Consider the following 24,888-nt stretch of genomic DNA (forward strand, 5'->3'; position numbering starts at 1 on the left):
CTTCCAATGTCCCAAAGGAGTCGAGGTCCACACAAGGAGCAAAGGGTAACTTCTGTTTTATTATGACAAACAAGCAGAGATAACATACATGGAACAAAATCCAGTCCAGGCACATGTCACAAAGATACAAAATGGGCCTGCGAGCCCAAAATCGATGAGGTCACATTTAGCGTCACTTAACAAAATCCGTCCCCGAACCTAAGGCTCCCAGAGTGGTAGGTTCAGTATAGGGACATTTAGGGGGGGACGGTTATTGGTGGCCACAGCGTCAGGTGGTGTGTTTGGATCGTCCCTAAAAATTGCTACCTGAGAAACCTTACATTAGAACCTCTGATGATTGGAAGAGATTCCGGCCGCCAACAACCCGATCCCCCCGGTGTGCTCATTGGTGAGGCTGCAGGCCCCCAAGCCTGGGACCACAGTTGTTCCCAGCCCGCAAGACACCTGCTCTCATACAATGTGTATCAACAAGGTGTGACTATGTGACAGTTTGCTGATGCCATGAGAGCAGTCCAGTCCCAGCTCATGTTGTAGATGGATTCTTGCAAGTATGTTGCAAGGCTCGGTCCCAGACGGGAGACTGCTGCATCTTCCCAGCTTTCAGGCCTTGGCATAATGTCAGATTGGCCGGATCACGTGTGAGGAGACTGCTGGTGAGGCTGAATTACTTCGATTTGATTTGTATTTTAGCTTGGGGTATTCTCTTCTGTAGCTGGACTCATCGTGGCACAGTGAATGAGGAATGTCACTCGCAACATCGTGGCCTTGGCGGTGGCAGTCCCTGCCAAGGCTGTTCTGCTCGCTCAGCAGTTTGAAACTTCGGGATCTCTGCGAGACGATTAGAGTTCGCTGGATTTTTCTGAGGCCTACTTCGACTCTGGTTATACTTTCAATATAATTGTTCATAGGTTAAAAGCATGTCATGGGTGGTCGGGTCCCTTGAGTGCTCCTGTCCATCCATAGGGTTAATAGCGGGTAGCATCTGCAAGCATATTACACAAGCTCTTCTGACGTCTTGTGTTTCTGGAGCGCGGTAGCAAGCCTATATGGAAAATAACAAACGTGCAGACATTATGTGTGGGGCTGTCATCTAGCTCCTAGAACTGTACGCGCATGTTCTTCGCGTGGATTGGTGTGCGAGTGACCCAATTGTGCCGACTGCACATGTGTTTCTTGTCTAACGCAGCTATATCGTCATGGAGTCTCTAACGACCTGCAGCATGGCTTGCGGGAATGTCAATCGATTTGGTCCATATAGTTGTCTCCAGCTCGGTCTTGGTTGTTGTTGCTTGTGTTGGATAGGGCTTGTGCCATCGCGGGATTGTATGGGCGGATGGCTGGATGTCGTTCGTGATGTGAGCTTATGCTGGAAGCGTTGGAACCGGGTGCAATCTCGGATAGTCGATAATTATTCTGTCGGGAGTGCTTCTTCGGTTGGCGGCCCCGTCAGGAGGGAAGGGACATTCAGATTTTTCCTCTTCAATATATATGTTAGAACACTGCGTGTTCATGTTATCTAAATGCCATGACTGTAGCAATTGTTGTCCACCAAGTTAAGCGCTTAGATACCTCTGGGTTTAGCGCGCTATATAAGCAAATAAACAAAACTAGAATGTTTTTACCAGGACCAGTGACTATCAGTGATGGAAGTAAGTTAAATCATGATAAAAGAGCATAATGCAGGGTCCGCAGTATGTATAAAATAATTAAACTGAGACAGGAAAGGATTTCCCTGTCTAGCAAATTCAGCAAGTGTTTTCTTAGTAGAGATATATTCGATGTTAGCAATGCGATCCAAATTCTGTGCCTTTTTTTGAAAAGTTGCTTCCTGAGATCTACAAACATCATTGAATGATCTACGGTCCAACCTATGGTGTCATAAAACTCTAGACATGAAATAATACATTCTTTTAACACCCTATTAAGGTTTCAAAATTAACAGAAGCTGGGATCTATTTAGCTCCGGGTTATAGCCAAGGGAAGCTTGCGTAGCTTGAAACCAAGAGCTGCCAGCTAAATTGTTGCTTCCAAGGCAAGTGGTGCCCTTACAAACATAGCTACGTGATATTAACGGTGTATGTTTGGAAATGTGTATAAAAGAGAATGAAGGAGACACCCAAGAGACATTTAAAGCATATTGGATAATATATATACTGGACAAAAAGTTAAGTTTGCATCTCACGCACCATGTATTAGCTCCTGGTTCCCTAGGTGTAGCTCCTGTCTAAAGGGTGATACCTGATAACCAGGAGCTGTTTTTGGCTCCTGGTCTGCAAATCCTAATTGCGGCTCCTGCTATTACAATTAGACTAGGTCTGCACATGGTAGCAAAGTTCCAAATGAAGTTCCTGTTGTCTTGCAAGATTTTGAGATCTAACCAGCTGTGTTTAATGTGAAGCGAGATGGCCAAGGAAACCAAACCTATCTCCATTCTAATAGCCTCAACAGACCAGCTGCTTATATGTGTAGGTTTCTAATTTTAAAGTACTCGAGATACAATATGAGTCTTATACATTTTCATAATATCCTCAAGGGGAAACGCCCCTTAACAAGACTAAACATACAAAGTATCTTGATGTTTTTAACAAGACTAAACATACAAAGTATCTTGGGAGCAATATAATTCCTTATCACCACATGAGAGGAAATCTGTCATAAGAGGGCCCAGATAAACATATTGGTGGACCACATCTATGAGGTTAGCTTCAATAGCCCAGGAAAACGTCTTATATTTAGTTTAGTTTATTCATTTATAAAGCGCATCAAACCCAGAGGTATCTAGGGGCATAGGTTACAGAGGTGAACACATAATTAATAGCAAACAGTCAGGGCATTACATGTAACAGTGAAGATATACACAGTATATTCAAAATAGGAACAGTGGTGCAGTTACATAAAATTACATTTTTGACTACTCTTGCGAGATGAGCCAATTTTGTATCGTCTTTCTGAAACGGAAGAAGGAAGATGCCTTCCTGAGATGTGTGGGTAGTGAATTCCAGAGTTTAGTGGCTTGTATGGGGAAGCTACTGCCTCCTGATTTCTGGGTGTTGAATCGAGGGATTCGTAGGCAGTTCTGGAGGGTTGCTCTAGTGGGTCGGGCAGAGGTGCTCTTAAAGATTTTGCATGTCAAGTATTTGGGTGCTATGTTGGCTAGGCATTTCTGTGCGAGTCCTCGTACTTTACTAGAGATTCTACTTTTGATGGACAGCCATTGGAGGTTACGCCTGGTGGCAGATATGTGATGCGATTTGGGAAAGTTGAGGGCTGCCCGGATGGCGTTATTTTGGAGTGTTTGTAATTTAGTTAGATTTTGTTTGGAGGTTCCTAGATAAAGGGCGTTGCAATAATCAGGTTTGGCAAGGATGAGATCTCTGGCCAGAGTCAGGCAGTTGGCGGATGTCAAAAAAGGTCTGCATGAGTTTATTAATTTGCACGTGTAGGCCGTGGCTGATGAGGTTGTGTTGACCTTCCTGTTCAGTGTTAAGGAGGAGTCAAGATAGAAGGCCAAGGTTTTGACTTCTTTGGAAACCTTTATGATATTGCCGTCAATGTTAAAAGCTTTGAAGTTGTTGTCCAGTTTATTAAGTTTAGTTTGGGAGCCAATAAGTAGTAATTCCATTTGTCATCGTTCAGACAAAGGCTGTGTGTGGCCATCCATGCCTGGATGACAAGATAGATTGTGTTAATAAGTTTGGAGTCTAGGTCCTAGTTCCCGGAGATGGGGATGAGTACTTGGGTGTCATCTGCATAATTAGTGTAGGTGATACCCAAATGGTTGAGGTCGTCAAACAGTAGCTTCATAAATATGCTTTAAAGCGTAGGTGAAATACTGGCCCCTTGGGGGACTCCGCACATCACTTCCGCTGGGTCAGCAGATACGTTGGATGAAAAGACCCTCATTGTCCTCTGGGTCAACAATGATTTAATCCAGGTAATGGCATCGTGTGAGAAATGGGCAGCGGTTGATAAGTGAGAACACAATGGTTTGCTAAATCAAAGGCGGCCGATAGGTCATGTAGTAACAAGATGGACATGTTGCCTTTATCGATTTGTTCATCCATTTGTGTTTTAAGGTCTATTAAGGCTGTTTCTCTACGATGTCTGGGCCTGAACCCAGATTGCCTTAGGCCAAGTAGGTTATGGTTTTCTAGGTGAGCCTGAATTTGGATGTATGTTGCTCGGTCAAGAATTTTCAGCAGGAAGGGTACTGTTGTGATGGGGCGGTAGTTGGTAGGAATGTTTTGGTCGAGGTTGTTTTTTTTCATTAAGGGAAGTACCTAAGCATCCGTAAGATTGGTAGGGAAAGCGCCGGTCCGGAAGGAATTGTTTATGAAGGTAGTTTAAAACGGGGCTAGATCTTTAGCTGCTTCTTGAATTATATTGGGAGGGCATATGTGACCTTTCCGTCTGGAGGGTTTGAGGCTAATGATTCATTTGTCAACCTCTGAGATTGAGAGTGGGGTGAATTGGAATTTGTTATCGAGTGTCGTTACTGCAGGCTGACATATGTTCCTCAGAGGTTCTGAGGAGAAACTCTGCTTTTTAGTTTCAATTTTGTTTTGGAGCAGCAAGATTTTGTTAATGAGGCCTTTTTTGATTTCTGTACACCATGATTTGTCTTGGAACAGGTTTCAGTGGGTGGAACTGGAGATTCACGCTCTCTGACAATTGTGAAAAGTTCCTTGGAGCTGGATTTTGCATTGTGGATCCTATTGTTAAGTGTCTCCCTTTTAGCTTGGAGAATGGCTGTTTTGGAAAGTATCTTTGGGGTGAACCACGGGATGGGCCCTTGGTTTTGCTTTGCACATCTTCAGAGGTGCTATTGTGTCAATGGCCTGTTTGAGAGTAGAGTTGTATAGTTCAACTAGAGAGGGTGGGTCAGCAGTGGTGTTAGTGAAATTGAGTAAGGGTTTTTATTATGGGTAGTACTTCCTCAAGAGTGATGTTTTGATGTTTCCGGATAGGGTGGGTGGTCCCAGTGTTTTTGTGAGATTAGGCGGTGTACTGACAGGGAGGTTGAAAGAGACAATATGGTGGTTTGACCACACACAGGGAGTGTTGGAGAGTATTGAGGTCTGACAGTTTAAGTCGGCAATCTAATCAAGGATTCTACCTTTGCTATGTGTAGGCATGGTGTTCCTGTGTGTGAAGCCAAGTTCTGAAAATGAGTTAGCTACTATCGAGGCAGCTTTGTCAGTAGTGCGTGGAGGCCCAGGTTGAAGTCGCCCAGAAGCAGTATTTGCGAATTGGGTTTGGTGTCAGCTGACAGTAGGAGTGAGATGTCCTCGTCGAATGTGTATAACTGCCCTGGGGGTCTATATACCAAGTGAAATGTTAGTGTGTTTGTGGCAGAGAGGGCACCTTTCATGGATAAAAGTTCTGCAGACGGGAAGTGTTGTTTGGGGATGGCTCTGAGGTTAAGGTGATTCTTGAAGATAACTGCCACTTCTACACCTTTGGCAAGTTCTCTGTCAAGTCTTGAGTAGTTGTCCGGGATTGCTAGTGAGAGAGCGGGCCCTGCGGCAGCATGTAACCAGGTCTAGGTAATAGCTAGAAGGTCTAGGTCATTGGATGTGATGAGATCGGCGATGTCCAGGGCGTGAACCACTAAGGACCTAGCATTGATGAGAGCTCCCTTGATGCGGGGGTTGGTTGAAGGGTTTACTGGATACAGTGGAGTTGATATGAGGGTTGCTATTGGGAATGGGTAAGGCGGATGGTGGTTTGGTTACTTTGATCTTCTGGACGGTAGGTTTGGATTTAGGGATGGAACTGGGTGATGGAGGTGGTGATTGGGCTTGTAGGAATCTAGAACCTAATCTGTGGTTTCTATTTGGAATACTGCAAGGGCTCTTAGGGGCCAGTGGTGTGACGAGAGTCTGACTTGGCTGGATGAGGCTAGGGGTAATATTTGGGCTGGTTGAGCAGGATTCCCTAGCGTTGGTGGTGGGATGATGGGCGGCTGCCCAGGATGGCAAGGATATTGTGTGTGCAATGGTATCGTGGTGTGGTAGTGATGTGGACATCCTCAGGGATACACTCCACTTGCTCGGTGGCAGGGTAGCAAAGTATGTTGGAAACCTGGTGATGCACTTATTTAGTCTGCATAAGGTACTTGGGTCAAGAAAGGGCATCATGATGTAGGGTAGATCTATGCTGATTGGTATATATAGAAGGATGGGCAGGGTGGGCATATCAAGCATGCCTTACTTCTACTTATTACTAGGATCTTTGTTTTGGACAGGTGAATTTAAAATTGTTTTCTGTAGCCCAATGGAGTTCTTCCCAAAAGGACAGTGTTGTCAGCATAACCTAACCATGCAGTATGCAACTTCCAAACCTTAAGAGGATAGTGGTTACAAGTCTCCAAGTTCAGATGTACAGAGGCTACATATGGGTTATACAAAATGGGAGCTAATACACATCCCTGCTTGAGACCATTACTAGTCGGAATATTAGCAGACAACAGTCCAGTTTGGTTTACTCTAATGGCTACTGATGTTTAAGAGTAAAGTTGGGAAATAAAATCTAACAATCTCGGATCAAGTCCCCACCTATCCAATTTTACCCATAACCTATTGCGATCCAGTCAAATACGTTTCAGTATTCGATAAATACAGAGGTAATCCATAGTATTAAGTGCATTTCGTATAAGATATTGTATAAGATAATGAATGGTACCCATTCCTCTAAGGAAGCCGGTTTGTTGACCGGCAATACGTTTTTTTTTAATTTGCCGATGTTCTCATTTCTTCCAGAATAATATTACAAACATGTTTACTGGATACATCTGTCATTGCCAGCAACCCGTAGTTGGCTGCATCAATCATCCCTACGGCCTTTTGTGTGCAGTGTGATTAAAAAGGATTCCCTCCATGAATTTGGGATAACGCCTCCATTGGCCAACTTTTTTAAACCAAGTGTTCAAAATACTAGCTCATAAATGCAGATCTCTTTTATACACTGCATTAGAGACTCCTTCAGGAGCTCTGGAAGGTTTAACCCTCCTAATGCGTGCATGTCCTCCTCATCAAGGTAATAGTCTATTTTCCACCCAGCCAATGAGAATTTGGGAAACACCAGGAGGATCGTATTACAATAAAGAGTAGAAATATGATTCTTCCAGGCATTTTCTGAGATGGGATTCGATTGAGTATCTGGATCGGGAAGAGGTAGAAACAGTCTGAACACTAGGTACTCCATTTTATTCAACTTTTTGCAAAATCCCTTGGAGAAGCATTTGAAGTGATTGCAGAAACCGATCAACCAAAGATAACCTTCTCATGTCAGTGAATATTTGGAATGTTTCTGAAACTGTTGAAGGTAGTACCTAACGTAATAGATTGCAAAGTGTTTAATTAAATAGAAAGCCAGGAGAACGAGTGATCGCAATGAACAAACTGTTCTCCACTTAGGAGTGATTCTACATCAAGAGACGAAAGGAGGTTATAATACATTCTGAAATATTTTTACATTATTTAGCAACTCACACTCCTCTCAAGAACTGCCTGCCTGATTGTGTTCGGTCATTCATTAAAACAGGTACACAAAGATATCTGTGTAGGGAGAGAAGCTAAGCAACAGTAACCAAATTCATAATTAAAATATTCTAGAGAACTTCAGGTGGGAACTGCTAAATTGGACCGGATGTGTTCCATGATACTAGTGCCATGATTGTGAACAATAATAAAACCTTATTTTCCACTTTCGCATATGTCTCTTAATTATAAATAGTGTTACAGGCTACACCATTCCATGAATCGGGAATAAAAGTAATTCACAACGTGCTATATCAAGGCTATTGAACTCCCACCTGCTACCCCATACTAAAAATAGGTAATTGGAGGCAGCATAGACTCATAAATATATCAAAAGAAAAAATGCTGCTAAATGATGATACCGCAGGTACTGATGTTTAAATCTGAGAAGAGGGTTATCAAAAACAGTAGGCATTTGCAAACGTCAAATCCCACTTTGCACATACATATGTCAAAAGAAACACAACCACACAGCTTGGTTTTGTATAAACAAAAGAATTATTATTGTTCCAATGTTCACAATATGAAAAAATGAAAAGTACAAACATACAAGGATACATTGCACACAAATTAAATGAATTAAAGAAATCTAAATATGTTTTCCTTGTTGCTGTACAACAAAGAGCACTGTATAAAAAGGGAAAAAGGGGAATTTATACAAATCATTTGTGAATATTTCCAAAATAATTTCCTAAAATTAAACCATTTGGAAAGGTCTAAAAGGTATTGATTCTGAAGAGTAAGACCCAGTGTGAAAGACGGAGTTGGTGAGCGCGAGCCCCGTAGTATAGGCATAAATAGCTCGAGGAAAGAAGGAAACCAGAAAGGAATCCAGACAAGTTATGAAAGAACTTGTTGTGCCAAAACTATTGTTTGTGATAAGGTCAAAACGCTGCACTTATAGTCAATGCTTGTTGCCTTGAATTTGTATTCCGAATACATTTTCAAACACAATGTAGGTGAACACATTTGTTCAATATTATGCATACATTTTTCATAACATCTCAATGTTCGTGCATCATTCATCATATGCCGAAATCCTTGTTTGGTTGATCAATGTTCTAATTGTTTGATGGAAACCCCATTGGGCCTGCCTAAAGACTCTGCAACCTCTAGACAAACGGGCAATTTAGCAGTCATCTCCACCAGAGGGAGTACATTTAAACAATATTTCACTGCATAGTGCTTTTTTGGGTTTTGGTGAATTTTGGTGGCGCAAGCAGCACATTTGCCAAAATCATTGTTACAAAAGAGGGAGAGAGAAATGGGGTTCTGAATGGAGAATATCTGGTAGGCATAGCAACCAGCAATGTCACGGAATGAAATGGACAATGTTTTCTGTACTACCCAATGAGGAGCTCCCTAAAATGATTTGCTCCAATTGGCAGCTTTGGAAGAAGCAAGCCAGCTGGTCATCCCATTTTCCAGCTGCGTAGTGATTTGCTTAATTCTGTTATTTGGGTTATTTCGTGTACAATTGGGATACTTTTGTCAGCAGTCCTTTTTTTTTCTTATTCCTGCCGAGGCTGCCTCTCTACTACCACACACCCCATGGCCACTCTCTCTACTCTCACCCATCCCACTCTCTCTACGCCCACCTACCCCACCCCCATTACATGTGCTGGTTGTGCAAGAGACTGAAGAGGGGGTTGGGCGAGTCATTGTCGCCAACTGAGGGAGGGATCAGGCCTTCAGTTAGATCCTTGACCCTCCTCCCTCAGCTATGCTTCCACTGGCAGCCTGGCCTGTTATTGGCAGTCACTAAGGAGGTCTCTCCCCACGCACAGAAAGGATCCGGGAAACGAAACCAGCATGTGCGTTTATTTCGTTTTCTATTCTAGCAAGTGCGCGTGTAAAGTGAACACACTACAGTCTAGAGCAGAGAAGAATAGGCCATCTGGAAGAAGGAAGGAGTAGTGTCGCAGCACTGGTGCACTCTGCGATACCTAGCACATATGGTGGTATTAGTGGCTGCCTTTAGCACCTTCAACCTCTGTTGTTCGCCATGCGCATTGCCAACCCTACAGATTTAGGCAGTAGGCTACTGCTTTTGAAGCAGCCCTACCGCCTGCAGATTTCAGTGACAGATCCTACTGCTTTTTACAGGGGCAGGTAATTGATGTGACTCTCAGGCAGGCTCCAGGACAGAGCATACAGCACATTAATGAGTCTGTCTATACAGTGCACTGATAGGTGATTACTTTGATTGCACTCTGACCAATCCACTGACCTGACAGCTACGCGACGCTGTCCTGCTCTCTTGCCGGGACAGGCCTTAGGCGAACCAGCAGTGAAGGCAAGTGGCAGAGTGTAACACCATCACACTGCATCTGCCGAAAATGTTGTGTTAGCATTCAGAATTATACTTTTTTAACATTTAAACATCTTTCCATGTTGTGCTGTTTGTATGTTTTGTATGTTCATGTGACGTCATTGTTATGGGAATTATTATTTTTCAAACTTGAAAAATCCTGCATCCTTTTGGTCACGGAATGTTGGCAAGTACTGTGGGACAGAATCTATCGCACTGCCACCTGACTCTGCGCTCAGTTTATCTCCTACAGACGTGGACTATACAAGTAAATGACTATCAGCCACTTTAACGCTCCTGCGGCCCTTCAAGTCTCTAGTCTGACTGTTTTATCCTGCAGCCTCGTGCTGCACGAGGATCTTGCACGTGAAATGCACTGTTCTGTCCCTGTAGCTCCACGCTGCCCGCCGAGACTTATTTACAAAGATGTGTTACATCTGTGAAGCCTTGTGCAGTACTTGAAATGCATCCTACCTAAAAGCAGAGATGTGAAAATTCCTGTCTGTAACCCTACCTGATTTGTACTCCTACCTGACTCTGATGGGGCAACCTTGCACTGCTCCACCTGCCTTTTGTGACATCCTGCAATGCAACTGTAACTGTATAAATGTGATATACTGCAACCTTAAGTAATATGATCTACTGCAACCATAACTTATGGAAGTAACATATGTTACCATAACCAGAGGTGTTGCTAGGGAGGGGGGCTGAGGAGCCTATAGCCCCAGGACTTTTGGTTGTAGCCCCGGATAGAAGCTCAGTGGTTAGAACCAAAAAGGCTAGCTAGCCCCCAGTCCAGATAGTCCCAAAATTAGCATAGCCCATATCTTTTCCAGATCTAGCAATGCCCATGTTTGTTTATTTATTTGATCATGCGCTCGGAACCCTTGGGTAGCTGGGCGCAACATTGATCAGTATAATAGTTTAAGCTTAGTTAAAGCAAATACAATAAGAACAACCTAAACAAGGACCTTATTTACTGCATGCGGGTTACAGAAGTGCAAGGGTGCTAAGGACAAAGATTGTGGGCACAAAGTGCAGTAGGACTAATGGCTAGGTTACAAAGGATGCAGTGGGTAAAGTGATACAAAGGTAAGACGAGGATAAGAGTATTAAGGAGCGTCATATACCATGGGACTGAGATGGGTCTGGGATGGACTAGTCTTAGTGGTTGTTGGTGCATAGCCAGTTCAGCATGTTGCATCTGAATATTCGGTAGGGTTGTTCAGATCTGACTGTAACCATAACAAATCTATGTAAGTAACATGAATGTAACCATAATCTTAAGCAATGATGTACTGCAACCATAAGCGTAAGCTATATAAGTAACATGCATTTAACTGTAACCATAAACCTTAAGCAATGTAAGTTACAAGTATGCTACAGCGCCTTGATGCCTATGGGTTTAAGTGCAAAAATAATAAAATAAAATAAATGAAGTCAATTTATTGTTTGCCTAAATGCCGTCTATCCCCCAGACACTTTTGTGGCCATCTCTGTCCGCATTTCCCATTCATTCTCCAATGCTCCGGCTACTGATCCCACCCGACCCAGAAGAGAGAGAGAGAGAGAGAGAGAGAGAGAGAGAGAGACCTGACCTTTCACCGGCTGAGCGGTCCATTCCAAAGTAGAGTACCCGTAACTTTACTTCACGTGGTTGCTGGATTTAGTCTGGGGCCCAGTCTAAATCCCTCAACTTCGTGAAGTAAAATCTTAATAAAAGGTATTGTCTACCCACCTTCATTTCAAAATGACACCTTGGAACGAAGTTAAATTAAGTTTTAATTTAAACGAAGGGGGATGGAAAATACCGCTCATTTCACATCACAAAGTTACTGGCCAGTAGAAAGTGTACCCCCATGGTACACTTTAAAACGAGGGGGCGTGCGAAATGTTCTAAGGATTTGTGCACATCTAGTTGCTGCAATGAAATCGTGTGCGTTATGTTGCTCTACTGACAGTGCCACCCCAGACTGAATTGTAATTTGAATTGCATTTCTTCACAGGGACAGACCCATTGTATGCGGAGAAGAAACATTCTATTTCCATGTAGGGGAATCCATATGTTCCAGCAGATCAATAGATTGGCCAAAAATGAAACCTCAAACAGGGTCACAAAATGGTTCCTAAGAAAGCACAGTGCATGTTAATTGCACAGCTCAAATCTGGCTAATTTATAGAAAAACAGTTGCAGCAAATGTTCATTGCTGCAGTGCAAGACTAATGCACATTTCATGATACTTTCATTGTTACTGTGGCATGCCGTTTTCCACTGGACATTAAGAGAGAGTAATCTTAAGTGTGTTACTAAGTGACTACTACACTGGCCTATATTGGTGGTGCATCCAACCTAGCCAGGTTTTCTAACTGCAGCATGGTCTTTTTTTTACTGGGTATCACAAGTGAATCGACATGAGACCTGTGATTATGTGGCTAGACTGGCCTATGGTGGTACAGCAAGTCTGAATATGCTTTCTTACTGTGACCTGGCATTTTTTCACTGGCAAAGTCAGTAGGAGTAAGTTCTTGTATGATAATACAGCTCATATTGGTGCAGTCTGCATGGTCATGTGCACAGCCAGCATGAACATGTTTTTTACACTGGCATACAGTATTGTCAAAGACAAAATGAAAATACATGTGTACACTGTTGGTGAATCGCACCTATTGGATTTGTCCATGTGCTGCCACACAAAACGGATTTCAAACTGTTTGTCTTTTTACCCAATTTCTATAGAAAGTGTGATCTAAAATGTGCCACTTTAAACCAATATTTTGAAACTTTCTTGGAGGAGAGACCCCCAAAAAACATCACATAATCAAGGAAAAAACATTAATGCCCCTCCGATTTAAAATGTCACCAGCCACCACTGCCTCTACTCTCTACCCCTCACACACCCCACCCCATTACATGTGCTGGTTGGGTTTTGTTTAGGCTATTTCTGGCTACTTTTACAAGTTCTCCGCTTTGTTCTTCATGTTTTCTGCCCACAACCAACTACCATTGCCCACCCCACACCCACTCTCTCTAACCCCACACATTAAAAAAACACTACCCTCCCTACCCTCTCACTCTCTACCCCACCTTCCCGAACTCCACCCGGTCTACCCCACCAACCCTACTACACTCTATCAACCCCCAGTCATCCAAAGTGTAGGGTGAAGGGGGTCAAAGAAAATCTGTCTAATTGCGGATCGCTCCACTTAACCCTACTACTTCCCCTCCAAGCATTCGTCTTTCCCACCCCTCATCCATCCTGTCAGCCCTTCTATCCTGGCATCTTACCTGTAACCTCCCCCCGTAACCTCTCTCCTCCAGGTGCATCCCCTATGTACAGTTCTGAATACTTTACCAGCTAGTTGCACACTTTATAAATACCATACTTAATAAGGCAGAGACTGAATATAGTAATGAGGAGAACCTAAGAAGTCTCCCATTGCTGGGCACAAAGTTTCCGAGACACTAGACTAACCGTGACATACTATTTATATTTTAATAAACCTTCAATACTCACATTCTGGGAATTCTATGTTCACTAATTATGCAATGTTCTGCTGAGCTCTGGTATATTGTTTGAGAATGCCCTTTATTCTCTCCACTTGCCTAATTCCTGGTGTTAGTTGGTGGATAAGCGTCGAATGCATGTATTCTAATTTCTGCTGGCCACTGCCAGAGCCCAGCACTGACCTTTTCCCGCGGACTCAGCTGGTGTGAGAATCATGCGAACATATGATTACGTTATGTGCCAGATTGTTTTTTTTTCTTCTGTTGGACTAGCAAATGTCCTCTACATTACCCCTTTTCTTTCTCCCCCCCTATTTCTTAAAAGACTATCTGAACTATGGATAGTAGCCCACAGTGAACCTATTATTGGACAAACTAATGTATATAAACAAAAAGTTGCGAACACTAGATTATTGTGAGGAAACAATGATTAGATGTGTAGACAGCTAACAGAATGTTGCAAATATTGTGATAGAACAATGTTCTACTGGATGCTAATATCTGCGATACTAAGATTTGTGAAATGGTATAGGATACTTGGGTTTGAAATTGCTTGCTTACCAATGTGCCTTGACATAGCCCTGGTATATGAGAAACATTAGCACGTGCCTCCAACTGGATGATGTTGGCTTGAGAACATACATTATGACCAAAAGGACTCCAGTAATTTAACAATAAACCACTATTCTTTATTGTTGATCAAATGGACTTATTAAACACTGCCCCCCCCTTCAAGGCCACCATCTGCCCCACCCCCTAGAAAGTAGGCCATGTCAGTCCAACCTGAGGACATAATTGGGGGGTACTCTAAACATGCAGCAACAACCTCAGAGATATCATTCTTAGAGGCTGAACTGCAAGAGGTCAGCCGGGATTTGTTTGCATGCCCTAGACAATAATGTATGCCCCACAGCCATAAAATGACCAGGGAGCTGGAGGGCCATTCACACCTATAAGGGAGGTAGCACGCTTAAGCTGGCTGCCTACAACTATTTTTTGAATCCTAAAATCACAGTTTTGCTTTCTGTAATTTAAAGAATGTTGATCTTTTGTGCTTTTCGGTTTCAGGCTAGAAGCCTCATTTTCTCCTGGCGGTACATTTTCGTGCTTCACCTGGTTGTGTTACATGGTACTTGCAAAGCACTAAATGTTATTACTATAGCTATGAAGTGCTAGGGCAGTCTGGACCGATATTGCATTTACACAAGTAAGCCGTGTTGCATAACATGATGAGCAGTAACAAATGAGCACAAACCCACTCGGTGAATCAAGTGACACTGTGCTGAAGAATATTCCATCTGTGGTTAGTTCATATTGTGTCTAGTTATCCCATTGCAGCTGATTGCAGCCGCGGGCTATTGTATTTTAGTTAATTCAAAAGATTTCCAAATACATTCTTCCTTTAAGGAATTTCCAGTGAGAAGTTGGGGGAGCACACAGAATCTCTTTGATAGAGGGAGAAAGCCCCCACAAATGATATGATATGATTGGTTATTTATAATGCGCTTAATACCCAGAGGTTTCTAAGCGCAGACCCGGGGATCGAACCTGTGTTTCTCTGTGTTGCCTTAGCACGTTGCCCCTAAGCTATCCTCCCAGGACACATCAGATGCCACATTTACCTCCAAACCATGCCCCAGAGGATATACTTTTCATTTCAAGGTGCTGTGTCTGGTCCTTAAGGCGATCACTTTAGAAGTCAACATGCGCTGCTAAGCTGAGGATGTCTAACTATCAAATTGCCCTGAGGCTGGCGAGTTCAGCAGTTTGAGGGAGAAGAGAAAGAATTGAGGTGAGCCCTAGCAAAAGATGCAGAGAAACTGGATGAAGGAACATACCGTTATGTTGGTCAATTTCAAGGCAAAGTACCATTAAGTGATCCTTTACTAAAATAACTCGAGCACACACGTGTTATGGTTCGAATGGCAGAAGAGGGGGATCAATGTTGTTTCTTCTACTTTGCCTAAAATTGAATGCACAATAGAAGTTTAAAAATGTAGTGTTTGAATGTTAAGTAAATTCTGTTTTCGCCATTCCCTCCATCGTCCTTTCTCAGGCTGCGAACTTGAATTTGTCGAGATGAGGCCTGAAAGTGAGTTTGTGCTTTATGAGGATGACTCCGTGGAAGTGCAGTATTCTGATGGTTCTCGCCTACAGCTGTCACCGTGTGGTACTGAGTTTGTCTTTGAAAGAGCTCTCCCTGCGTCAGCACATCCACTACAGCAACCTGATAGAATTCGCCAAAGGACTCAGTTCGTCATTAGCAGTTATAAGGTATGTAAAATCCGTCTGTTCAGTAGTGTTCTATTAAGGATGTGAGGGGCGCAGGGCTTCCATCTGATTGAAAGGGGTTCAGATGTTCATTTAGGTGTCGCACTCCTACGTTGTTCGTAAAAACACCCAAATAGCAAATGCCAACGATTAAGAGGGGCATTTATTAAAACGTTTTCAACCTATTTGTCTGTGGGACCTGTTATAAGCCAGTGGACCTCAACTGGTGCCTCTTCTTCTAAAAAAAATAAAAGATGGTCATCACCTGTTCCAGCCAACAAGATTGGCTGTCTTTTACCATCCATTGGGTTGCCCCTTACTGATATCCGCACACTCAGGATCTATCTGTTGACATAAAAGCTTTTCCACTCCAAAAAAATTGGTAGATGTGTCCTTGGGCAGTGGCGGTGAACCCAGAGATCACTAAATGAGTTTTAGCCACATTTGCCCAAATCTGAAATAAACTGCAAGCCAGGAATGGGCCAATGCTAGTGTAAGCAGCCAGTCCGATTGCCTGCTAGCCTTTACTTCCTGATCAGCAGGGTGCACAGCAGTCTCCATCCAGGCCTTCCCTCCACCTGCTCATTCCATTCTACCGCTTCACCTTCCAAGGTCGCATCGCTGCCTCCAAATGTTTGTTTCGTTATTTATGTTTTAAGCCTGTTTGTTATTCATTTCTGGAAGATGTTCCGATTCCCCGTTGTTTGTGAGGGAACGGTCCCCATTCAGAAAGAAATGTTTGCCAGAAAACATCCAATTGTGAGTTCTTAACATTGTTTCATTTTCTTTCAGGAACGAGTGCTGCATGCTTTAGAATTCCGAAACCGATTTTCCGTTTACCCATTTCTGCCCATAAGCATGATACCCTGTGACAGAACAATCGTAAGTAAAAGACGATGGGATGTTTGTGGTGTTTTTTTTTATAAGGTAGTATTTTAGAAACGCTTTGAGGAGTTTGTGCCATAAGAGTTTTTCGTGTTCTCTATAATTCAATTTCATATCATAGGGTTCTGAAATAATTGCTTGATTTGGATTTTACGATGACACGAGGTGGATACCACAGGGCATCTGACACACAAAGATGCAGCTGAACATGTATATTCTCTTCAGGGTGGGGCTAGACTAAAGGAATGGCTGTAGGACTTGAGGGAAAAGCACAAAGCGGGGAAGTTCTTGGAAACCTGTGCCAGGATAGAAGAGTAACTCAAATCTCCCGCGATATGTGCCCTAATGTACAAAGACTGTCTCCGTAGTTCAATGTTCAATACCTCTTCTGATGCCCTCAATTGCTGGATGTTTGTGCCCAGGAAGGGGCCCTTCATTGCACTCAGTCTCAGGGTGGTTTTAAGTGGCCCAACACTTCTTTACTTGCCCTGGCAGAAGATCCCAATGAGGATCAGTCCTGCATCACTACAACGTTAAAAAAGAAAAGGCCATTCCGCTGAATTGCACTCCTTTTCTGCGTCCAATCCGGCCACCATGGTAGGAATTTCTGGATTGATATTGTGCATTATAGAGAAGAGGTGTCTGGAGTTATTTTGTGTAGAGCGCTGCTATTCATTCCGTGGTGCTCGACACAAAATGATCCCAGACGCCTTTTCTCTATCATGCGTAACAGTCTTGGCTAAAATCTCTGCCAGCATCTAATTGTCTACATTGGGCGACGATAGCAGTCTAGAAGAGGAGCAGACACGTGGGAGTTTGCTCGGTTTCAGTAATTAATGCTATTTGAGTGGGGCCTGCTTGGAGTACCCTTATTTATTGATGCCTCATACATTAGGAGCAATCGCTGGGCCAGGTCTTGTGGCTGTTAAACCATCTGTTCTGTGGGCTTTATTAGTAGGTAAAGATTTCATACTGCCAATTATTACTTTTACACGCCATACTCCATTCACAATCCTGTCTAAAACCTATCCAGAGTCTCCTTAATAGTGCCTAACATTTGTGCTGATTCATCCCTAGTATATTCCTCTCCAATCTCTTGATCTTGAGTCTGAGTGTCTGGCACATCACCTTACGATTGCCATTTTCCATAGCTATATGTGTGCTACTTAGATAAACTTTGAATGCCCCCCAAAGTGTCCCCATCTGAGACTGACCCGATGTTAGCATCACCGGTATAATTCATTGCCTGAGGCTGTAGCCTGCCTGAAAGCCAGCTTTGGCAGTGAGTTGTGTCTAAAGCACCAGGATGTTGTGTTGGCATGTTAACTATAGACTTCTAATTGTTATCACTCCTGGAGAATTGATCAACAAAATCCTAGAAAGAACCTCATTCTCGGGGAAAATCATATATCATTGCACCTTATACAATAATGTTATAAATTGAAGATATTGGGTTGTGTATAGGAGAGTAAAACATGTACTTTTTAGTGTATTGATAAAAATGATGCCAAATATCTAGCAGAGTATGGTAGTCTGCTAATTCTGAACATGCTAATGCTGCTTTCAAAGGAGACCTCGCTGAAGAGGTAGATCTATCCATATTCCCATCAAGTGCTAAATTGGAATATCCTGCCTGAATAATCTTTAGCTCATACATTTGTGTAATTTCATGAATGTGCATCGAAAGAAGAACCAGGGAATTCATATTGTTATGAAGACATCAATGTGCACAGGTAAGTCTTCTTAAAGCATATTTATTAAGTTAAATGGGGAGAAAGACCCCCAACAACAGCAGAAACCCCTCTCATAAACAGAGACAAGACCAACTGACAAAAGTTAGAACACTGAGAGCAAAATAAGTAAATGCAGCTTCTGTGACATCGCTAGATCTTGCGATGCCTAACATTCCATGTCATCTAGCTTTTCATGTATAATAGAAATCACTAGGTAGTAGACAACAACGTAACACCAACATCATAACACATCTCCCTTTTTTTTTTTAAAACACCTTCACACATCCTGCATTTCACACACAACCTCTTTTCACTGTGGCAACTCTATTCTTATTCCAAACTTGGCCACCAGCCACACGCACTGCACCTTTCAACACAGCAATCACCCTGACTGGATCGGAGTATAAAGAATCTCCTTTTCTCTTTACAACACCTTTCTTTATTCTTACCCAGTCACCACACTCCACACGCAATTCCTTACTTCCTCTCCTCTTGTTTTCCCGCATGACCCATTCACTCTTCTTCTTCTTGAGGGACCTTCTCACCTCGTCAACAACCACATCAGATTCCCTGCTCCTGCCTAACCATGGCAGACACGCCATGGAATAAGGTTTTCAACCTCTCATGAGCTCGAACGGACACAAACCAGTGGTAGCGTGAGGTGCCATGCGCAACGCCCACATCCTATTTTGAATATTTGCCAATTTGTCAAATCCACACTCTTCTCCCATGCGAATGCTTTCCATCACACATCTATTGAGTCTCTCAACTACTCAATTTGTTTCAGGATGGTAAAGGGCTGCTCTCTTATGACTCACACCACATTTTTCTAAATACTTGGGAAAACACCCACCAGTAAATTGCGTACCATTGTCCGTGAGGACACTTCCTGGGAGACCCTCACTCGCGAAAACCTCTTGCAATACCTTAACCATGCTTTCTCCTGATATTTCCCGCACAGTTCTAAAATCTGCCCACCTGGAAAATAGATCAACTACCACAACAACAAATCTTCCCCGACCATATCCCAAATCTACAGGTCCCAGTATGTCCATGGCTACATCACTCCAAACCCTGGACGGAACTCCAAAATCAACCAGGGGTTGCTTCTTAGCTTCAACTCCCTTCCCGCTTCTCATGGAAAATTGGCACTCACTCAACCGAGCTTCAACTTCCTTATCAAATCCTGGCCACCAGTAATCTGTTCTCAGTACCCCCTTGGTCTTTGCAATACCAATATGACCACTGTGCGCCAGATCAATAATCCTTCCACGAATCCCCACAGGAGCCACTGCCCTTTCCCATCTGAATAATATTTCATCAGTAACTGACAGTTCATCTTTCACCTCCCAAAAGGGTTTTTCTTCCTCTACTAACGCTGATTTATTTGGCCAAACAGTGGAGACAACATACGAGATCACCTTGCTCAATACTGCATCCTTCCTTATCTCATCCAACCACTCTTGTTTGGATACAATGCCTTCTGTACTCACAAACACCATCTCCATGTTATCATCCTCTATACTGTCCTGAGAATGAACCTTTACTCTTGACAAACTATCCGCTAACGCGTTCTCTTTCCCGGGGATCACTTCCATAGCAAATTTGTGGGCTTGCATCCTGGTGACCCATCCAGCCACTCTGCGTGAAATCTTGTCCAGACCTTTCGTCTCAAAAATAACTTTCAAGGGTTTGTGATCCGTACAGATCACAAATTCTACACCCCAGACAACATTTTTAAACCTCTCTACTGCCCAATAACATGCGAGGGCTTCCTTTTCAAGAACCGATAACGTACTTCCGCACCTTTCAAGGCACGTGATGCATGAGCTATTAAAACTTCTGAACCATCATCTTGCTTCTGAGCCAGAACGGCTCCCAGACCGCCCTCACTAGCATCTACCGTAATGATAGTCAACTTCCTCGTATCAAAAAATCCCAGAGGCTTAGCCATATCTATTTGCTCTTTGATTCTGGCAAATTCTACATCACATTCACGAGTCCATACAAAATCTGCACCTTTCCTCAATATTTTCCTCATCTCCACAACCTTAGCTGCATAGCTCTTTACAAACTTTTGATAAAACTCCGTCAAACCTAAAAATGAACAAAGTTCACTTTTGGTCGTCGGCCTCTCAATTTCTTTTATGGAGTTAATGATGCTTTCCTTGGGTTTCACCCCTTCAGATGATACCTCGTGACCCAGGTAATCTACTTTGGATACTGCAAATTTGCACTTCTCTTCCCTCAAAGTAATGCCTCTCTCTTCAAAGATCTTCAACACAGCATTCAGACTTCTGTCATGCTCCTCCAACGTCTCACCACATATCAGCACATCGTCTTGGAAACAAAACACTCCCTTTACACATCCAAGCAATCGATCCATAATCTTTTGAAATACAGACGAAGCTGACGCTAAACCGAACGTCATTCTTCTGAATTAAAACACGCCCTCATGAGTTATGAAAGCTGTAACCTTCCTACATTCTTCCGTCAGCTCGACCTGATGATACGCCAACACCATATCAAGTTTAGAGAATATCTTCCCCTTGCCCACCATAGTTAACATCTCACCCATGTTTGGCAAGGGATGCCTGTCAACCATCACACATTTGTTGAGTTTGCGCATGTCTATGCACAACCTCAGATCACCAGAACTTTTATTTCTACGACAACAGGCAGATACCCACTCGACACCTCCTGCTCTTTCAATCACACCCATTTGTAGTAATTTCTTAAGCTCATCTCTCACCCCTTCTCTTAAAGAGAATGGTACAGGCCTAAGTTTTGCAGCAACGGGCAAACTACCCTTTTTTAAAACAATCTGGTGTTGAAACCCTTTCACTTTCCCAAAACTTTTCGCAAAAATTCCTTCATGCTTAATCACATACTTGCTTGACTCAGTGAACGGCAACAACACCTGGAGCACCTGCTCGGGATGATTGGGATCTAATCGGATACCCAAACTCTTCTGTTCTCTCCACCCTAGCAATGATTGCCCCTTCTTAGTAATATATACTTTGCCTTTACACCTCCTTCCCTTGAACTCGAACTCACTCCACACATAACCCAGCAATTCAATTCTGTCCTGATTGTACCCCCCGGGATTGATATCTGGGTCTGTCAATCGATCTACCACTCCACTCATTTCCTTCTCAAACACACTTCTAGACACTAAGGTGATCTTTGACCCCGAATCCGCCATTATGGAAATCGCATGACCATTCACGTTCACAATCGCATACGGTCGCTCACAGTCGTCTCCATCACCATTCATCACAACGTTTATGGTGTTGACGATGACATTCTGCATTGGAAGTATCACTTCCTCTTCTGACGATCTGCCGTCCTCTTCTTCATTGACGTAAAGCACTTTCCTTTGACTGGACTGTCCAAACTGGTAGTTCTTACAGCAGTTTGCAAAATGACCTCTCCTTTTGCACTTTGCACATGTCGCTTTACGGCCCGGACACACGATGGATGAAGCAAAATGTGTGCTACTCGCACATCGAAAACACAGTCTATCCTCTCTTCTTTCAGTTCTCTGCAGTGGCTCTTGGTTTTTCTTCTCCTCCCCGCCAACTTTATTCGACTGCTTGCTCTTTCCCCTTCTTCTGCTCTTGTTATCTCCCGCATTTAATACTTCACACTTGACTTCTTTGGAATCATTAGTTTCACTTTTTGTCAACTTCGCGACACACGCCAATGAGTGTTCCACGCGTTTCGCAAGATCCAAAACTTCATCCAGGTTGGGGTCATCCCTCAGCCATAATTCTTCACGTATCTTATTAGATCTACAGTGCTTCATATATTGGTCACGAATATGCTCGTCGAATGTTCCTTGAAACTTGCAGGTTAATGCTAAATGTCGCAGGGCTGTCACATACTCTTCAACCGACTCACCCTGAGCTTGCACCCGCATGCGAAAATTGTATCGTTCCAATATTGTGCTGGTCTTGGGATTGAAATGCTTGTCCAGCTTCAACAGAGCCACATCAAATTCATTTCCAGCATCAACATCACTGCCATCTCCTGCTGGTAGGGGAAGAGTCTCATAAATTCTTTGCCCTTCATATCCTAAAAAATGCAACAGTAGTGCCAACTTCCTCTCGCTAGAATATGATGTTCCGCCGGCAGCCTTTATATAATGTGCAAATCCTTTCCGCCACTGAGCCCATGGTATCTTCGCAGCTCCCGGTATCGGCATAAATATTGGCGGTCCAGCTATTCCCGGTAAACCCGCCATGCCTCGTCTCCTGGCTGAGCGCTCTCCTTGCCCTTCTTGCTTGGGCACACCTAAAAACTGGCCCTTTGGTTAATGCTCGCCGGCTTTCTAACTTCTGCTCGCTTTCCCCCCTATTGAGCTGGTGAAGATTCTCCCTATATGTGCACGGGTCTCACTTATTGACCAGTGTTTGTTGCTTTTCTACGTCGCAGCTTCTATGCACTTTGTCCTCTGTGTGGCTGCATACTGATGCTGTGTTACTTGACAGTTCAAGATGGGCTGGCACACAATGTAATGAATGGCTCTATTCTATTTTTCTTGACCGCAGATTTCTTTGCACCAATTTCTTGTCTGGGGTGTGGAGTTTCCACTTCTAACAGTTCAGATGCACATTGCCAGGATTTGTCATGCGCATCAACCAGCACCTGCTCGGAATTCTTATTGCGCACCAACCAGTAGCTGTGCGGTGCTTTATTTTCATCAGATTCCAGATGCACCTCAGCTAGGAGTTATACGGTATCCCTCTTCCCTCATCAATCACCCCTCCCTTCCAGGAACTCCGCGTCTGATATTGAAGAGCTGACAGCAATCTTTCAACAACCGCATTATACAAGCCGACTCGAACACCAAGGAACTCTTTAAAATCCTAAGAGAGCTTGAAACTCCAGTCGCCCCCCCTGACACATGCGTGAAAGATAGTAAATGGTGTGCCAACATCCAAGCAGCCTTACTAAATAAAATCTCCACACTACAAGACAAAATCAAAGATAAACAGGACAGCCTGAAGCGCGACAACCACGTTCTTTCCCTCACTAAGGCCCCCTTGCCAGACTCTGCCAATATCACACCATTCGCATTCTCTCCGCTTACCGTGGCAGAGGTAGAAAATATAATTCTTAGAATTAAGCCAACTAACTGCCAAGGTGACCCGTGCCCAGCCCCTACTATCAAGGACTCAGCGCATGAGTTGGCCCCATTCATCACGGCCTTCATCAACTCTTCCTTTCAAACAGGTATTGTCCCGGACAATCTGAAGGACGCTTGGGTTATCCCACTGCTTAAAAAACCTTCCCTAGACCCTAACATTCCCACTAACTTCCGACCTATCACCACTGTACCATTTCTGCTCAAGATCCTAGACCGTGCCGCATACTTTCAGATCCAAAATTACTTGGAAACTAATAACTTGCTAGGTCTACGACAATCTGGTTTCCGCCCCAGACACGGGACAGAGACCGCATTATTAGACCTTAAAACTCAAATCGAGGTTCTAAAGGATCAAGGCAAACTAGCAATGCTACTACTTCTCGACCTTTCAGCCGCATTCGATCTGGTCAACCATCAGATACTGTGCGAGCACCTCCATTCCGCTGCCAACTTCTCTTCTTCGGCTGCGGCTTGGATCAAATCTTTCCTGAGCAACAGATCCATGAGAGTCTTTGCCCCATCCGCAGCCGCGGACCCTTCCCCGATTTACTGTGGCGTTCCTCAGGGATCTTGTGTGTCACCTACACTCTATAACATTTTCACGAAACCACTCTTTGATGTGCTTGACTATCTGGGTGTCTCCTATACCAACTATGCGGACGACACCCAGATACTCATCCCCATCACTGGTGATTATCTAGGTGACACCAAGGCCCTTAACGACGTCTACTTGGTCATCCAAGCCTGGATGGCCCAACATCAGTTGTGCTTGAATGATGACAAGACGGAGCTCCTGATCTTGGGCACTGCACAACGCCTGAGCAGACTAGAGCCGTCCTATCAGTCATTCAACATAGATGGTAATATCATTCGTGTCTCAAAAGATACCAAAACGTTAGGTTTCTACCTTGATGCCACACTCTCATTAACCCGACAAACCAATGCTGTCAGATCTGCGTCTGCATACACATGCAAACTTATCGCAGCTTGCAGACCATTCCTCACTACGTCTAACAGTGTTACGCTAGCGAGAACCCTTATTATGGCTAAAATTGATTACTGCAGTGCTCTTTATCTTGGCACCAGCCAAGAGAACCTGAACAGACTTCAAACGACACAAAACAACGCCATTCGTGCCGCTTTAAACATTCCCCGACACCACCACATCTCAGAAACCAGAAGTAAGTTAAATTGGCTACATGTCAAACAGAGAATTTCACTCAAAACACTCGCCCTTACGCACAAATGCCTAGCCAACAAAGCCCCGATCTACCTTGGTAGTCGACTGTCGCGCCATTCTACCTCCCGACCTCAAAGAACAGCCCAATCCCACTGTCTAGCGATCCCCAGATTTAAACTGCAAAAAGCAGGGGGCTCAAGTTTCCCCGTCTTAGCTTCCAAGTTATGGAACTCCCTCCCTGTTTCAATTAGAGCGGAAGACTCTTTCAATACCTTCAAAGCCAATACTAGATCTTGGCTTTTCAACCAGC

The 24,888-nt window shown here is 43.6% G+C and overlaps 1 protein-coding gene across 4 annotated transcripts in view; it reads left to right on the forward strand.

The window, feature by feature from the left end:
- Positions 1-24,888, forward strand: part of C6PH5orf34 (chromosome 6p C5orf34 homolog) — a 676,382-nt gene that overhangs the window by 101,350 nt on the left and 550,144 nt on the right. For all 4 annotated transcript variants that reach the window (XM_069627234.1, XM_069627233.1, XM_069627235.1 and 1 more), the window contains exons 2-3: positions 15,414-15,631; positions 16,421-16,510. In XM_069627234.1, the coding sequence (XP_069483335.1) occupies positions 15,437-15,631; positions 16,421-16,510 (285 nt within the window). In that variant the 5' untranslated portion in view covers positions 15,414-15,436. The remainder of the gene's footprint in view (positions 1-15,413; positions 15,632-16,420; positions 16,511-24,888) is intronic.

The sequence above is a fragment of the Ambystoma mexicanum genome, chromosome 6p (assembly GCF_040938575.1).
Source record: "Ambystoma mexicanum isolate Mex_15411 chromosome 6p, UKY_AmexF1_1, whole genome shotgun sequence".
NCBI lineage: Eukaryota > Metazoa > Chordata > Amphibia > Caudata > Ambystomatidae > Ambystoma > Ambystoma mexicanum.